The 18,550-nt window shown below is 39.0% G+C and overlaps 1 protein-coding gene across 9 annotated transcripts in view; it reads left to right on the top strand.

Moving 5' to 3' along the window:
• Positions 1 to 18,550, top strand: part of eif2ak2 (eukaryotic translation initiation factor 2-alpha kinase 2) — a 97,678-nt gene that overhangs the window by 66,857 nt on the left and 12,271 nt on the right. For 5 of the 9 annotated variants that reach the window (XM_076974080.1, XM_076974076.1, XM_076974075.1 and 2 more), the window contains 3 exons: positions 1,196 to 1,400; positions 4,310 to 4,453; positions 4,566 to 4,667. The exons of 1 other annotated variant lie outside the window; for it this stretch is intronic. In XM_076974080.1, the coding sequence (XP_076830195.1) occupies positions 1,196 to 1,400; positions 4,310 to 4,453; positions 4,566 to 4,667 (451 nt within the window). Of the gene's footprint in view, positions 1 to 1,195; positions 1,401 to 4,309; positions 4,454 to 4,565; positions 4,668 to 18,550 lie in introns of those variants that run through there. 3 more of the 9 variants (XM_076974079.1, XM_076974081.1, XM_076974083.1) reach the window with 3 other exon arrangements.

Raw genomic sequence — 18,550 nt, 5'->3', positions numbered from 1 at the left:
AGAGGCTCGTATTTGTTAACGTATCGTTTCGGACAACACTGCAAAGCCAAATTTACGTTTGATGCCTGATGTGTATATATACGGTCTCTGGTCAGGTAAAAATGTTCTTTCACCGGTTTTGCAGGGGTTTTTTATTCTCGACTGCCACCTATTGCCACCTATAGTGTCGGAGAACACTGCAGTGACGCTTGCGAAAGTATAAACGCCTACACCGCTCGTGCAGGGTCGCGCGCTACGGTCGCTCCCGAAAGTATAAACCAGGCTTAAGGCGGGGCCCATCTGTGTTCGGGGCCCCCCCCGCAGTGCGTGCCTTGCGTGCCCCTCCCCTACGCCAGTGGTTAAGGTTGACATTCTGGGAATTGTAGTGGATGGTAGCTGAGGGTTGTGTGGTGCAATTTGAAATGTTAGTAAGTGTACAAGCCATGCCATTAGACCTATGTTCCTGTTTGTCCTAGAATTGCTGTCAAATGTCCATCTATGCTCTTATTGCCAAATAGGCATGCTAATGAGACTGTTTAATGTTTATCATCCCTGCGACAAACTATCATTACATAATGATGTAATATTCAACACCTTCACAAGATTTACAACTAAGATCTTCACCTAAATTTCTGTAATTTAGCACATTTTTCCAGTTCATATTTCTTAATTTCTGCCTGTTACAGTAAAAAACTGGGTTTATTTTGTTAGATATGCATGGCATGAACAGTATAGGAACTTCAAAGCAAGGGAGACCATTATAATCAGTAGTGACATAAGGAATATTTAAGGCTATTTAAAATGCTGCTGTTTATTAATCAAAATAATGAAAAACCAAGACGAAATTATGAGTTAATCATTTGAATGTCATGCTACAGCCCCGGACTCCTCCTTTTGGGTATGTTTAAGTGTAGTTTGTGTCTGTCCGTAACCAGAATTGTACCACTTACGGACGCGGTTTGTGGGTGTGTGTTCACTTTGTCTCATTATACGAATGTGTCACACACTGGCCTTGTTATGTGGTAAGTATTTAATGTGCATCTTGGTTGTGTTCCATGCTCATCTTTGTTGATTTCACTGTGTGTTGCTCTGTATCTGTTCTGTGTTATATGTTTGACATTTTAAAACACATGGCATGAATTACATATCTGATATTACAAATAGGGACTCTGTATTACCTAATACAGGATGTAACAAAAAATGTTTTCTGTTTTAGTTCAGGCAGTGATGTAGTACCGAAGTTCCTCTATATTCAGATGGAGTTCTGTGAGGGGAAAACTCTGAGTGTGTGGATTGAGGAAAGGAACTCTCAACCAAACCATAACAAAACACGAAAACAAGAAGCATTATGCATCATGAAACAGGTCCTGGAGGCAGTGAAATATGTCCATTTCAAGAATCGTATACACAGAGACCTCAAGGTAGAGCACTCACTAACTTCACTGTGCCTGCATGTGTGTATTATATATAATTTATTTTCCTACACAAAAGTTTCCAAATGTTGCATCTTCAGTTTTTTTTATAGAACAAACCTTTCAGAAACATTTTGTGCCTGAAAGGTACTTTTTAAAGTGATCCTTTAATATCCAGCTTTTTCATCCTTCTATATTCTCTTTTTCCAGTAGACTTGTACATAACATGGTAATTTTTTCACCAACACCATGTTTGTTTATAACTGTCCACAATGGTAGCATATATAATGTAAATAAGTACTGTGATGGGGCCTAAATCCAGATTGGAACTTTTCAAATATGTGATTCCTATGCAGATATAGGCATAATTGCTGGGCAACAACTTTTTCTATGATCTTGGATATAAATGATGGGTTCAAAATGGGTCTATAATTAGATAGCACAGTCTGATCAAGATTTGGTTTCTTGATCAGATGTTTAATAGCTGCTAATTTACATGATTTGGGCATGTGACCTATTGTAATGGATGAGTTAACTATAGTTAGAAGAGGTTCAGTTACAATTGCTAATACCTCTTTTAATAACTTTGAGGGAACTGAGTCTAGTGTGCAAGTAGTACAATTTAAGGAAGAAATTATTTTCTCTAATTCTGTTGTCTAATTATGTTAATCTCCTACCATTATTATTTTTGTCACTACATACTGCAAAATTTGCTGCAAAATCGGTGAAATCGTTTAAGAAGTCTGAGTAAGGCCCTGGTGGTCTGTATACATTTGTCAGGGAAAATGTGCTTTTATTTACGGATGGACTAATTACATTAATTATCATCTCAAATGAATTAGAGATATTTCTGATGAATTTCTAAACAATTTCGATAGATTATACATATTCCTCCACCTCTGCCTGACAATCTAGGTTTATGTATATAGCTATAGCCAGTGCTTAATTTGGAAATCAAACGATGCCGGAACGCAAACAGCGGACAACATAAAATGTTACCGGATTGAGGCAGACAGTTACCGGAACGCACGCTTCAAAATTAAAGAGTTCCCGGATCCTGTTCCGGCAGGAACAATAATCGGATGTGAGGTTTGAATATTAGTTAAGATCTTAGGACGGATTATTTTCCTATGATTGAATTTGACCCGGGACACAGACACGGTCTCAATTCTGTGGGAACTTGGTGACGCTTCTAAGCAGCTCGCAGACAGGTTTAGCCTGTTTGTCTGCGGCCTGGTCACGACTCTGGACAGTCAGCAGCTCCTAGTACTACTCTGCCCACTAACTAACAGGCTATGGGCTATGCTGCAGGATAACAAGGCGGCGCCATCCCGGGTGGGGTGGACACCGTCCCTGCCTAAAAGACCAGGCTTGCCCTCGAACTCTTTACAATTATTATTAAAGCCCACTTGATTTTCGGAGCACCACTTGGACATCCAGCGGTTTAGCGACATAAGCCTGCTGTATTGCTCATCGCCGCGCCGTATTGGGATGGGGCCAGAGCAGATTAAGTCCACTTTTTTCCTTTGTATTTCTTTGCAAAGAAGTTAACCCTCCTATTATGTGCATCCTTGTAAAACAGCCGTACTCTTTAGGGTCACTTTAACCCTGGTGCATGTTTAATTGTTCAAAAGATGTCTGAAACCAAAAAAATCCTGATAAACAGTGTGAATATTTAATTACTAACTACATTACTAATTATTCTATCAATATTTAGTGCAATGGTGTTCCTTACTTGTAACAGGTAATGGTTCAATTAGGATCGTTTTTCATAAAAATGTGAAAATTTCCATGTTCAAACTATGATACCAAACACACACAACACTCTCATACACTTATACACACACACACAAAAACACACACACACAAAAACACACACACACAAAAACACACACACAAACACACACTCATACACACGCACACACTCATACACACGCACACTCTCATACACACGCACACTCTCATACACACGCACACTCTCATACACACGCACACTCAAACACGCACACTCAAACACGCACACAATTGTACACACACAATTGTACACACATACACACACACACACACAATTGTACACACATACACACACACACACAATTGTACACACATACACACACACACACAATTGTACACACATACACACACACACACAATTGTACACACATACACACACACACACAATTGTACACACATACACACACACACACAATTGTACACACATACACACACACACACAATTGTACACACACGCACACACAAATAAAAAAAATAAAAATAATTTTTTTTTTTAAAGGGTCAAAAATTTAAAAAAGGGTCAAATTTACCCGAACAGTATCTATGTGATATAAACATGCAGGGGGTGGTTGCAAATAACTGACATGAATTATTTTCATATAATATGTTGATTACACTAATTAACCCAAGCAGAAGAAGTTTCATACTGAAAAAATTATTTTAAATAGTTTTCCTACATCTTCAAACTTGTAGGGTCAAATTGACCCACAACACGATAGGAAAAAAAGCTTTATATGAAATGAATTGTCCTTTTACTAATATTATTATGAACAACTTTTTACTTTTTTAAGAAAAAAGTGCAATTATGTGCAATTTCAACCTCACTTTTTCTCAGTTAAACATTTATTTCAGTGCATTATGCATAAAAACTGATCACAGTGACATTTTCTACATCTGGGAAGCAATTCTGACTAAAACACGCAAATATAGGAACTGTAGATATTAAATAAATATTTAATTAAATAAATAAATTAAATAAAATGTAGTTTATTCTTCCTTAATAATGCAGGTTTGTTCCGTATGTTTGATACCCCTGGTCTACAGTTTATTAAGCTAGGTCCACCAAACTTTCTGTTGTTCAGATTACTGATTTGTTACTCACAAGGTACATTCATTTATATCAGCCAGAAAACATCATGATTGGGCATGAGGAAGGAGTGAAAGTTGTGGACTTTGGACTTGTTACTGCAGCAGATGCAGACAATGATGGAGGTCCACTGGAACGGACTATCAGGACAGGAACCCGTTCTTACATGAGCCCAGAACAAGTGAGTAGGTCATTTAGATAATTGTGAGTCACTGTGTATTATGTACTCTATACAAATTCAGGTTGGTAGGTAAAAACAAAGATTGTAATTATACTCTCTTTTATGTGACTAGATTAACCAATCTTCCTATGACAGCAAAGTGGATATTTTTGCTTTAGGCCTTATTTACTTTGAGCTTCTTTGGCACTTTGGAACAAAGACTGAAAAGCAAAAGGTTAGTGAAATTAAAGAACTCTCATTGTGAAATATTTAATAAAATACTGTACCAAAATACTGTATACACTGTAAAAAAAATTTGTTTGCTTATGTTCTGTGAATATAAAAATAAATGTGGGCAAAGCATGAAACATAAAAATAGTTACTCCAAAAACAAAAAATGGGTTATGCCATCAACTGCTGCATTTTTATCATTCAACTTAATTTTTCGTGTTCAGTTAATGAGCATTATGGTTCTCAGTCAACATGTCAAGTCCAAAGAAAAAAACTCGAGCAACGAGCAATAGTGCTAGTGGTGAAACTAATGCGCATGTTAAAGAGAGGCGATTTTCTTGCCGCCTTCTGCACCAAAACTAAAATGAAGACCCAGCATTTCACCATTTATCTAGAAGACTTCAAACGTTCACTGAGTGAAGTTAACTTTACTAAGGTAACACAACTAACTTGTTGAACTAGGTCGTATTTCAACATATTTTCCAAATGTATAGCTATCAAAACTAGCGCCAACTTAGCCAACAAGTTGTTTTTCAGTGTTTTTTTTTTTACTCCAAGTCTTTTTATTGATGTTTATGCATTAATAATGTACAGAGTACGAAAATCCAGATGATTACAAACATTACAAATATAAACAACACCCCCCCTCGCTCCAACAGAGCCCCATTCCTACAACAATAGCCCTGTACCATCATCCATATACAAGAAGAAAAAAAAAGGGGGGAAAGGGGGATAAATAAATAAACAAGCTCCAGATCATTTCAGGTCAGCATCCATCACATACAACACCACCAATGTCAGACATCCAATTTTTCTATATGACTCAAAAATGGTTCCCATATTGAATAAAATTTTTGAATACACCCTCTTGTGGAGTAACGAATCTTCTCAAATACCAAATGGTGTAGAAGGTCATTGATCCACATTTTGAAGTTTCTCCTTCCACTTAAATAGTATCAGTTGCCTGGCTATGAGAGTTCCAAAGGCTATCATGTTTGTCATCTTATGATTAAGGTGAGTGTCATAAGGAGTTGTTCCAAATACGGCTGTAATGGCAGAAGGCTCTACTGGTATTCGTAAAACATCTGAAAACGTTTTAAACACCGACTGCCAGAAGTTGTCTAATTTCGAACAAGACCAAAACATATGTGAGAGGGTGGCTGGCATTTGTCTGCATCGATCACAAATGGGGTCAACATTAGATGTGAATTTTGCTAACCTCACTTTGGACCAATGAAGGCGATGTACAAGTTTGAACTGGATGACTGTATGTCGTAGACAGATTGAGGAAGAATGTATTCTATCTAAGGCCCTTTCCCAGATATTATCAGGAAGTTGAGACCCCAAATCAGCCTCCCACTGAGTCTTGATGTCAACGGTTCTAAGTTGTGTGAGTTTAGTAGGGAGTATATGCTCCCAATCACCCCTTTGGAGCCTGATTTAAACTTCAAAATGTGATTTAAGAGGGAGTCAGGAGACTGGAATGGGAAATGTGTAAGTGTTTTTGATATAAAATTATGGAGCTGCAGAAATCTGAAGAATGGAGAGTTTGGGATGTTGAATTTGGACTTTAACTGATCAAAGGTTGCAAAGATATTATCTATAGATCCTCTATTGTGGCAACTCCTCTATTAGTCCATTCATGAAAAGCCCCGTCCATAACTGATGGTGTCAACTGGTGGTTTTTTATTATAGGGGCACATATGGGCAAATCCTTATGAACAAAGCTGCGTCTGAATTGTGTCAGTATTTTAAAAGAATGCTTCACAATTGAATTCGAGGTGTATTTAGGTATTGATTCCAGGAGGGGGAGTTTTGAGGATAGAAGTGAATGTAAAGAGGTATGGAGACACGAGGAGGCTTCCATTCATAACCACTCAGGGTTAGTGGCAGATAGAGGATCCTTCCACCACAACATGGTCCTTATGTTAGCTGCCCAATAGTAAAACTGGAAGTTAGGGAGGGATAATCCTCCATGGCGGCGATGTTGTTGTAGGAATCTCTTCAGTATACGAGGGGTTTTCTTATTCCATATAAAGCCTGGAATACATAAAAAAATTTAGGCAATACATTCATTTTAATTATGTTAATTCTGCCTCCCAGTGACAGGGAAAGAAAACTCCAGCATTGTAAGTCTTTCTTAAGGTGGTTTAATAGCTGCAAAAAATTGGTTTTGAATATGTCTTTGAAGTCATGCATTATCCAGATTCCTAGGTATTTGAGTTTGTGTGAACTGACTTTAAAGGGGGAACACAATAAAGTCAATTTGCTTTGCTGTTAAATTCACTGGCATAATTTCAGAAATTTTAGGTTGATTTTGTATCCTGATATTTTGCTGAATTCTTCAAGAAGGTTCAGAGTAATAGGTAGACTAGTCGAAGGTTGAGACAGATATAGAAGCATGTCGTCAGCATACAAGGACACCTTATTATCTGAGTCATATCTCTGTATTCCCTTTATATCATTTTATATCATTTAAGAATGTCATTTAGCTATTCAAGTCTCATATTGTGACGTTTCCTTTGTTGTGCGCTATATGATATTATTTGTCCTATCAGATACGCCTTCATGGATTCCCACACCATTAAAGAGGACGTTCCTGGAGTTTGATTATGTTGCAGGAAGAAGGCTATTTCAGAGGAAATAAATTTAGTGAATTCTGCATCTGAAAGAAGTAAAGTGTTAAAACGCCAGGGGTGATAAAAAGAAGTTGTCATCCCAGTGTGGTGCATATACATTGGCCAGGACAACCGGTGTGTTGTACAGTCTGCCTACTAAGATTATGTATTGGCCTGAGGAGTTTGTTTCAACCTTTGACATAACAAATGGGATGTTCTTATTAATAAGGATGCCACCCCTCTAGATTTGGAGTGAAATTTAGAGTGATATGATTGTCCAATCCATCCTTCTCTGAGTCGAAAATGGTCAGAGGTTCAGAGGTGTGTCTCCTGGAGAAAGGCGATTCCCACCTTTAATTTACTCAAATGGGTTAATACTTTTTTTGTTTGATGAGGTGGTTCAAGGACTTTACATTCCAGCATACAAAGGTCACCTCGCAATCGGCTGAACTATCAGAAAAGCCTGTCTTAGCAGGGTACCCACGGGTCCTTAAATGTAGTGTATTTCAATGTGATATAATTAACCAGGGTATATAAACCACCCTGTTTGTAGTACTCATCTAATGGTGAACTTACCTCAATGTGTTTTTTCAAGTTTGACGGCGAGTTTATAAATGATGACAGCGATGTGTTCTTCGGAATGCAGTTGGGGGAAAGCCATCTGTTGCAGCCATGTCAGATCCTCAGCAATTCAGCGTACAAATCTTAATCTCTTACTGAGCGCTGATTGGTTATAATCTGTAACATGGTACATTTTGACCTTTCGGATTTTATTAAGTGTTGATTTAAAAATAAAAAGGAACAAGATCTTTCTGTAAAAGTAACGAAGTGAAAAGTAAAAAGTTTCACTTTTAAATGTAGTGAAGTAAAAGTATAAAGTCTTACCAAATAAAAGCACTTGAGTGAGGTACAGATACATGGAAATGTTACTTAAGTACAGTAACAAATTACATTTACTTTGTTACTGTCCACCACTGATTTCTAATTAAGTACTTAATTAGATGCTTAATTTAATGCTTTTTCCAACCACATACAGCTCAGTGGTAAGTTCCCCATTTCCATGGATGTGTGCTGTATGCATGCTAGTGTGTCCCCCTCCCTTAGAATCAGTGTGTTTTTGCCGTTAGCGTATTGCTAATAAAATAACATTGAGCTAACGTTGGTATCATGGCTCATTCTTGTCCTCCTGACTCAGCACCGTTTCGATTTTTATTACATTTATAAAGCAGCTCTCATATGCCTGTTTGGTGATGTTTTATGTTTACTTTTTGACATGCAAATAAAATGCACTTAATTATATTATGTATATTTTTTATTTACTTCATAAAGCATTAAATGTATAGTTTAGGCAACTTGGATACTAATAAATAATTACCTGAACTAAACAATTGTAGCTGGAACAACATAAAACATTTTGTTGGACTCACTAGGTGTATTTGGTTAATATATAACATTTTGTTGACTCAACTTATTTTCTTTAATTAGACTGAATTCTAATCTGTCAGCAGAACTTAAAATTTGCAATTTGCAGACCTTAAATTAGACCAACTAAAAAAAATAGGTCCAACAGGTCACTAAGATTTTTTGTGTTGGTGAGACTTGAAATTTTTTACAGTGTAGTTATTTAAAGCTGCAATAGGCAAGTTGCACTATGCAAACTGTTGCCCTCTCTAATTGAAACATGTATTTGCCTGAATCATGTAGATTGTGCTGCATTCCACTTCTTTCTTGATTTATCTGATGATTGCGAGTGCATTTACTTCTGAAACAAGCCTTTTTGTCTGAATGTTCATTGCTTCGCATTGTCTCTTGGTTGCTGTTAGCTGGACTAACTAACGTTATATGAGGTAATAGCCCAATGTGACCCCAACAAGCATCTGTTAAATGTCAGGGTTGCCAATCAGTCAATACCTGGCTCTTGTTACCTGACCTCTGCCATAAGGGTGACCAATACCTCGTGAGAGAGGCGGGTGGTTGAGGTTGTTAATAGCAACCCATCAAGGATGTGTCATGAATCATTCTCTCATACACACTCCTCCCATGTGGGATGAATGTGGGACATTGAATGTCCAGGTGCAGCTTTGTAAATAGCCCTTTTTGACCACTGATGAAGATAGTGCCAGATGTCCTCTGATTAACAGGAAACAACATAAGCCATTTATGAACAGAGGTTGACATTGTCTCTGTAACTTCTATATGCACAGCCCTGATACACAGACAGGTAAACATTATAGCCCTTTTGCTATCAGCGCAACATTTTCTTAGTAGCACAATTTGCTCTTGTGAAGTGGGATGTGACGTTTCAAAAACACCCAGGCCTACATGAGCAAATGGCGTGTCGACTGCAAACTGGCCATTTTTTTGTTGCGCTACATGGCATCGAGTTTGCTACATTTTACACATTTGTGGAGTGTGCTGGAAATCTGTCTCTTGCCCCCAATTACCCATAGTCCTCCTGTGCGTGGAGCACCTTCAGTGAACCGTCAGTCAGTTTTGGTGAGATACGTGATTGTGGTAATATGTAACTAAAAGAATGGCTACATGCTGAGGATCTGGAATTACCAAGGGGTGTTTCAACCTTTCTGAAAGATCTGCTGACTGCAGGCATCCCGCACCTCACTGTCAACAAAGGGGTCCAGTCTTTCAAGAGGACTGTGAGATGGGATCTCTTCTCCTTTTTTAAGGCACTCAATTTTCTCCTTTCAGTTTGAATGTACTGAATTATTGCTGTTTTTGATTTCCATAGTATATGTAAGATTGCAACTGTACCAACCTTTACATGAGCTTGAAGCTTTTGAGAATGACTTAGCAAAGTGAAGTATTAAAATATTCTAACCAGGTACTTCCAGCTTGAAAAATGTCCAAACTGGTGTGATCCAAGCTACTTTACCTGTATTTATGTTGACCTTAAGGTATGCTACAGCTGTTATTGCCATTGTTGAAGCATCTGAAAGGATGCGAAATTCCCTTCTCTGAGTGTGTGACAGTGAAACAAACAAAAGGTCTTTAAAAATATATATATTTTTTATATAGTGCTTTTTTTGTCACAAAGCAGAGTTAAAATTGTATGGGTTCAGATCGCTAATGAGCAAGCCAAAGGCGACAGTGGCAAGGAAAAACTCCCTATGATGGTGGGGATTAGGAAGAAACCTCGGGAGGACCAAGACTCATAAGGGAATCCATCCTCCATTGGGCGGCCCGTTAGCACAAGCCCGTATTTGTGGACAAAAGGTGGTTCTACATTTATAGTTAAGGTTCTTGTTCCCCCGCCAAGTCACAGTCCCTTCAGTGCAGATGGTGAGCCTCAGGTGGTAGATAGCATCAGCACGTCCTCTTGCGGCAATGGCACATCCAACCCCGGCAAGCCAGACCATCTCCCAGGTGTTTGTAGGTGCTTGCATGCAATCGTCTTGGGTAGAAGCATGCAAAAAGATAGACAATACAGGTTGAGTTTGTGGACATCAATTTAAACCACCATTGATTTAAACGTAAATAGCTCACATGCCATTGATTAGCATGTGGCTCCAGCAGGCTAATCTATAGCAGCATAACTAAAGGGAAGGGTTCAGAGTTGACCACAGTCATGAGGGCTCAATGAGACATTGCTTTCCAGTCAAGTAATTGTCACAATTAGAGTGATGCCATGATACAGCTGGATGACAACATCAACATCTCAGATTACCAGAAATCTCAACGTCTGGGGGCCCCCAGAGCCCCACCCCTTACAAGGGGAATATTAACTGAAGGCTTGATTAAATAGGTGAGTCTTAAGTCTAGATTTAAATATTTATACTGCCTCCGGCTGTAGTCTTGCACATTTTTGGAACTAGGAGTAATCCAGCATTTTTGGAGCGCAAAGGGCGAGATGGGATTTAGTAACCAATGAGTTCACTCAGATTTTGTGGGGCAAGACCATTTAATGCCTTATAGGTTACAAGAAGAATTTAAAATTCTATTCGATATTTAATTGGAAGCCAGTGTAATGCCGTGAGAGTGGGACTAATATGATCACATTTTCTAGCCTTAGTTTGTACAAGTTGTAGCTTCTTTATGAACTATTTAGAGCATCCAATTAGAAGACCATTACAGTAGTCCAATTTTGACAAGACAAAAGCATGGACCAACTTCTCTGCATCAGCTAATGAAAGTAAGTGTCTCAGCTTGGCGATATTACGTAAATGGAAAAAGGCAGCCTTAGTGACATTGCATATATGTGTGTCAAATGAAAGATCTGAATCAATAGTGACACCTAAGCTTTTTGCTGTAGATTTAGGTGTTACTGAAAAAGCATCTAGGGTAAAGGGAATATCAGACCAATCAATCAATCAAAGTTTATTTGTGTAGCACTTTTCACAACACATGTTGTCACAAAGCGCTTTACAGGATTTAAAAGGTTAACAATACTATGGGTCCATATCCCTAATGAGCAAGCCAAAGGCGACAGTGGAGAGGAAAAACTCCCTATGATGGTGGGGAATAGGAAGAAACCTCGGGAGAACCAAGACTCAAAAGGGAACCCATCCTCCATTGGGCGGCCCGTTAACACACAAATTACACAAAATACAGACAAATACACAAGTCACAGACAAATCACACAATCAGACTAAGTAAAGGTAAAAATGAAAGTTCTGGGTTATGATATTGTCACTGTAAATGTCTGTTGATGAACGCCAGGCTTTTATTCCGTGTCGGAGCAGCGATGCTGGTATTGTAGGCTCTGACTGCAATGTTACTCTCCAGGTGAACCTCGGAGAAAAGAGATGTAGTAAATATGTAACAGATTAATCAAAGGCCAAACTAAACAGATGAGTCTTTAATCGAGTTTTAAACATTGAGACTGTGTCTGAGTCCCGAATAGAGGCAGGAAGATTATTCCACAATTGTGGAGCTTTAAAAGAAAAGGCTCTTCCACCTGCTGTGATCTTTTTGATCCTAGGAACAGTTAATAACCCTGCGTCCTGCGAGCGAAGTGAACGCGCTGGGTTATATTGTTCAATAAGTTCACTAAGATAGTCTGGAGCTAAGCCATGCAGCGTTTTATATGTTAATAAAAGTATTTTATAGTCAATACGGAATCTAATTGGCAGCCAGTGTAATGACGATAGTACGGGACTAATGTGATCAAACTTTTTACTTTTTGTTAAAACTCATGCTGCTGCGTTTTGAACCAGCTGGAGTTTGTTTATCGATTTACTAGAACATCCAGCTAGGAGACTGTTGCAATAATCTAAACGAGAGGATATGAATGCATGGATAAATTTTTCTGCATCACTAATATTTAATACGTTTCTAATTTTGGCAATGTTGCGCAAGTGAAAGAACGCTACCCTAGTTATATTATTAATATGTGTATCGAATGAGAGATCTGGGTCTATTGTGATGCCCAAGTTCTTTACCTCTGCGCTGGGCGTTATAGTAAAAGAATGTAGATTCAATGCTACATTATTTATCTTGTCTCTCGCAGCCCTAGACCCAACTATTATTAATTCTGTTTTATCGGGATTTAGTGCTAGAAAGTTACACGCCATCCAGTGTTTTATCTCTTCTACACATTTCTCAATCTTACTGTTTGCGCCTAAATCATCGGGTTTTGCCGATAAATATAGCTGAGTGTAGTCTGCGTAGGAATGGAAACTGATGTGCTAACTGTCGTGCTTATGCATAATCTCACCTAAGGGTAACATGTACAGTGTGAATAGAAGTGGTCCTAGGACTGTCCCTTGTGGGACACCATATTTAACCTGCACAGATTTAGAGGTTTTATTATTAACACTTACACATTGGAAGCGGTCAGTTAAATATGATCTAAACCAGGAGAGTGCGACTCCTTTAATACCTACCGTGTTTTCTAGTCTATCCAGCAAAATGTTGTGGTCTACAGTATCAAAAGCTGCACTAAGATCTAACAGTATAAGGAACGAGACGAGCCCATTATCGGCCGATATTAGTAGATCATTCACTACCCTGAGTAAAGCTGTTTCAGTGCTGTGGTTTGGTCTAAATCCTGATTGGAACTTTTCATGGATACTATTTGATTGGAGATAGTGGTTTAACTGATTGGAAACTGCTTTTTCTAAAATTTTAGAGATAAATGGGAGATTAGAAATGGGTCTATAGTTGGCTAGAATCTGCAGATTGAAATTCTGTTTTTTAATCAGAATTAATTTTAGTCTAATTACGGCGTATTTTAATTGTTTGGGCACATATCCTAGGTTAAGGGAACTGTTAATCATATTAAGTAAGGGCCCTGCAATAGTTGGGAGTAGGTCTTTGAATAGACGGGTTGGAACTGGGTCGAATATACATGATGTAGGCTTAGACGAATTAATCAGTGTTGTGAGCTCTTTTTGACGATATAGGATCGAAGACATTTAGCTCAGGATTGGAGGTTAGGCTGCGATGTATTATGACTCTAGTCGGATATTATCTATTTTATTATTTAAAAAGTTTAAAAATTCATCGCTAGTGTGTGTAAGTGCTGTATTAGAACTAGTGTCGTTGATATTTCTTGTTAGTTTAGATACCGTCGCGAAGAGAAATCTAGGGTTATTTTTGTTGTTTTCTATTGGTGTCGAATAGTATGCGGCTCTAGCTTTTATGATTGCTGCTTCCTGCTTTCCTCCTGTACAGAAGCTTTTCTGCTAGCTCTGCCTGTCCTTTACTGTTTTTTTCATTTATTGGAGTTATATCTACAAGTTAAGTTATTTTTACAAGTTAAAAGGATCCATTACTCATTACTTCACTTAGTAAGCTTTTTTACATTTATCTGTAAAGGATAATTTAGCATTTTTGATACTCTGACAGTCCGACACTGCGAGTGAACTGTTTTTGTGCCTCAACCTTGTGAGTTAGTGGTTTTAGTGCACCGTTTTATCAGTAGCTGATATTTTTCCAGCTGTGAAATATCTGCCAGAACTTCTTGGGTGTTAATTTTGCACTTGGATTTTTAACTTGGATATTTGAGCCTTGTGTGCCCGGTTCTCTTGATATTGCCTCGATTATGGCTCATGCTTCCACATCATCTATTTGCTCTGAGTGTATCAAACTGTCTCAGAGGGTCGCAGAACTTCAGGAAAGAATCCATACCTTACATTCTATAAGGGAGGATGAGGAATATCTGGACTCGATTCTTGCCACACAAGCTGCTGATAAAACCGTCCCTGTAACTGGCAAAGAAAGAGACGTTTCTCTGCAGGGTTGGGACTCAAATGCTTGTGGATAATCTAATGCATGGAATCACTCACATGCGGAACCTGCACCCAACCGCCAGTAGCAACGTCAGTAATGTCAGTCAAGGAGCCAGGAGCCCACCATCTCCTGTCAGAGAATCTGTCCACAGTCTCAGAGGTAAACTCCAGGAGATTGATGAGGTTCCGCAACACTACAGTCTGCAGTCTTGTAGGAACTCACTTACTTCTCCTGCACACTCAGTGACTCAGGTCTGACACACTGGAACCCATGCTCCTAGTCAGTGCTACATTCCAGTTATTTTAAATAGCCGGTGGCATGGCTCTCAGAATCGAAATAAAAATGTAATCAGAAGAAAACACAAGGGCACAAAACATTGTAACAAACAAAATTTGATCCCAGTGAAATGCACAAGTGATGTAAGTGATGCCGATCAAACACATCAAGTCTTCAAAGTCTCCTTACTAAACGTCCACTCACTCACAAACAAGTCTTTTATAATAGCTAAATTAATTGAAGATTATTGTCTGGACTTTCTTTTTCTAACAGAGACTTGGCTTGATAGCAATGGAGCAATAGTGCTAAATGAAGCTTTGCCTCCTGACTTTAACTATTTTAAATTCTCTAGAGTAAATAAGAGAGGTGGTGGTGTTACATGTTTTTACCATAAAGCATTCCGCTGTAAGCAGATCTCATTAGGGGAACATCCTACGTTTGAATATCTGGCAGTACAACTCAACAGTACTTATTCAGTTCTTTTGATTGTTATCTATCATCCTCCCAGCCTACATGCAGACTTTCTTGAAGATTTTGAAGAAATGCTCTCAAGGATTTTAATTGATTTTGATTATGTTTTAATTGCTGGGGATTTTAATATTCACATGGATATATCCACAAATCCAATCACTTCAGAGTTCATGAGGATGCTTAACTCTTTTGATCTCATACAGCATGTATCAGGCCCAACTCATAAACATGGCCACATTTTAGATTTGATCATTTCTAAAAGCATAGAGGTTAATAATACTGAAATTATTGATGTTGCAATCTCTGACCATTTTGGTGTATTTTTCAATATGTCATTATCTACTAGAAGACTCAGTGAAAAGCGCACAATAACCAAGCGTTATCTCAGTGCTGGCAGTGCCGTGGCCTTCACAGACATGATACAGTCCCTCCCTCCCCTCTCAGAAAATGGGGATGAGCTAGTTGAAACATTCACACAGAGAGTTAAGAACTGTATTGATGCTGTGGCACCAAAGGTAACTAAAATTATCTCTGGTAAAATTAGGATGCCCTGGAGAAACACTCCTTCTATTGTAAAATTTAGGCAAGATTGTAGGCAGGCTGAGAGATGTTGGCGAAGGTCAAAATTGCAAGTACATTTTGATATTTATAAAACAACATTGCACAATTACAACAGTGAAGTGAAATCAGCAAGGAAAAACTATTTCTCTACCTTAATCAATTCATCAAATAATAACTCGGCTGTCCTGTTCAGAAGTATTGATCAGCTAGTAAACCCCACCTCCTGTGTCTTCCCTGAGACGGTTTCAGTTGAAAAATGTGAGGAGTTTGCTATATTTTTTAGGGACAAGATTACTAGTATAAGGCAGAACATAGCAACAAGCACTAATAGACTATCAAACCTTACATCAGTTACTCAGCCTAACTTTAATATGTCTTATTTCCAAGAAGTTGACATGGTAACACTACTTGATGTGATTTCATCACTAAAATCCTCTACTTGTGAACTGGACCCTTTACCTACATGCTTTTTCAAGCAGGTTCTGAGCTCATTAGCAAATGAAGTTCTAACGATTGTTAATCAGTCTCTGCAATTGGGTGAATTCCCTAACTTTTTTAAAACAGCAATGGTTAAACCACTATTAAAGAACAGAAATCTTGATCCCACAATTCTCAATAATTATCAACCTATATCTAACCTTTCCTTTCTTAGCAAAATCATTGAAAAAGTTGTGTCAATCCAGTTGAATGATTATGTAAAAGTAAATAAAATAAATGACACTTTTCAATCTGGTTTCAGAGCTCTCCACAGCACTGAAACAGCCCTAGTTAAGGTAGTAAATGACTTGAGATTGAAATAAGGATGCAGGCAAACTCTCAGTCCTTTTTTTGCTGGATTTAAGCGCCGCTTTTGACACGGTTGATCATGAAATACTTCTTGATCGACTACAGAGCTGGGTAGGCCTTAGTGGCTTAGTCTTAGACTGGTTTAGATCGTATCTAAATGGGCTTGATTACTATGTAGCATTAGGTACCTCTTCCTCCACACGTCAAAAAATAACTTGTGGCGTCCCCCAAGGATCAATTCTTGGGCCGTTACTATTCAACCTATATATGCTTCCGTTACCACATATCATTAATAAACATGGTATTAGTTATCATCAATATGCAGATGACACTCAACTTTATATTTCTCTAGAACCTAAAGCCCTAAAATCTATTTGCTCACTGTTTGACTGCATAGATGATATACAGACATGGATGTCTGACAATTTTCTGCAATTAAATAAAGAGAAGACAGAGGTTCTTGTTCTTGGCAGTGATTCACAAAGAAATGATGTCCAGACTTATTTAAATCAAATGAATCTGAATGCCAGGCAATGTGTTAAGAACCTGGGCTTCACCTTTGATAATGAGCTCAGGTTCAAATCACACATCATGACTACATGCAAGACAGCTTATTTTCATTTATATTTCCTCCGAAACATCGCTAAGGTCCGAGATATTCTCTCTCCTGCTGATAGTGAAAAACTTGTCCATGCATTTATCACATCAAGGCTAGATTATTGTAACGCTTTTCTATCTGTTCTTCCAAAGAGCTCTATTTCTCAACTAGAAAGCTGCAGCGTTCTGGATCAGTTGCAGGGGTTTGATGGCATGCATAGGAAGACCAGCCAGTAGGGAGTTGCAGTAGTCCAGTCTTGAGATGACAAGGGACTGGACAAGGACCTGAGTGGCCTCCCTAGAGAGAAATGGTCGAATCCTCCGAATGTTGTGAAGGGCGAATCTGCATGATCGTGTTGTGTTAGCAACGTGGGCCGTGAAGGAGAGTTGATTGTCGACAACTACACCAAGACTACGCGCTTCCATGGATGGAGTGATCACGGTGTTCTCGAATGAGATAGAAAGATCACGATGAGGACTGGCTCTTGCAGGGATGTACAGCATCTCTGTCTTGCTTGGGTTAAGCTTTAGATGGTGAGCTGCCATCCAAGAGGCAATGTCTTTTAGACATGCAGAGATTCAAGCTGAAACCTGTGTGTCAGAAGGTAAGAAGTAAAAGAAGAGCTGAGTGTCATCCGCATAACAGTGATAAGAGAAGCCATGTGCAGAGATTGACTCACCCAGTGAGCGGGTATAAAGGGAAAAAAGAAGTGGACCCAGCACTGAGCCTTGTGGAACACCAGTGGAGAGTTTGCATGGCATGGATGTTGATCCTCCCCATGTTACTTGGTAGGAACGACCCTCCAGGTAGGATACAAACCACGTCCATGCATTGCCAGTGATACCAAGGCCTGAGAGGATGGACAGGAGGATCTCGTGATTGACTGTGTCAAAGGCCGCCGAAAGGTCAAGCAGAATCAGAACTGATGATAGTCCAGTTGCTTTAGCCGCATGGAGTTTCTCAGTTACTGCAATGAGTGCAGTTTCCGTAGAATGTGCTGGCTTGAAGCCAGATTGGTTGGGGTCCTGAAGCTGGTTCTGTGAGAGAAAAGAGGATAGCTGGTTGTGTACAGCCCGTTCAAGGATCTTAGAAAGGAATGAGAGGAGAGATATCGGTCTGTAGTTGCTGATGTTGGTGGCGTCAAGGTTGGGTTTCTTTAGGATTGGCACCACCCTAGCCGCCTTGAATGATGATGGCACAATTTCTGAAGATAAGGAGTTGTTGATAATGGTCGAGATGAAAGGGAGGAGTTCGTGGGAGATTGTCTGGAGGAGTGTGGATGGGATGGGGTCCAGAGGACATGTGGTGGGACTGCTGGATGTCAGCAGCTGAAGCACCATCTCAGCTGAGAGAAGAGAAGAGGTGGTTAGAGAAAAGGGAGGAGTAGGA

Source organism: Brachyhypopomus gauderio, chromosome 15, assembly GCF_052324685.1.
Source record: "Brachyhypopomus gauderio isolate BG-103 chromosome 15, BGAUD_0.2, whole genome shotgun sequence".
In the NCBI taxonomy this organism is placed as follows: Eukaryota; Metazoa; Chordata; class Actinopteri; order Gymnotiformes; family Hypopomidae; genus Brachyhypopomus; species Brachyhypopomus gauderio.
The sequence above is the reverse complement of the archived record's forward strand: the minus strand, read 5'-3'. Positions and strand labels throughout refer to the sequence as shown.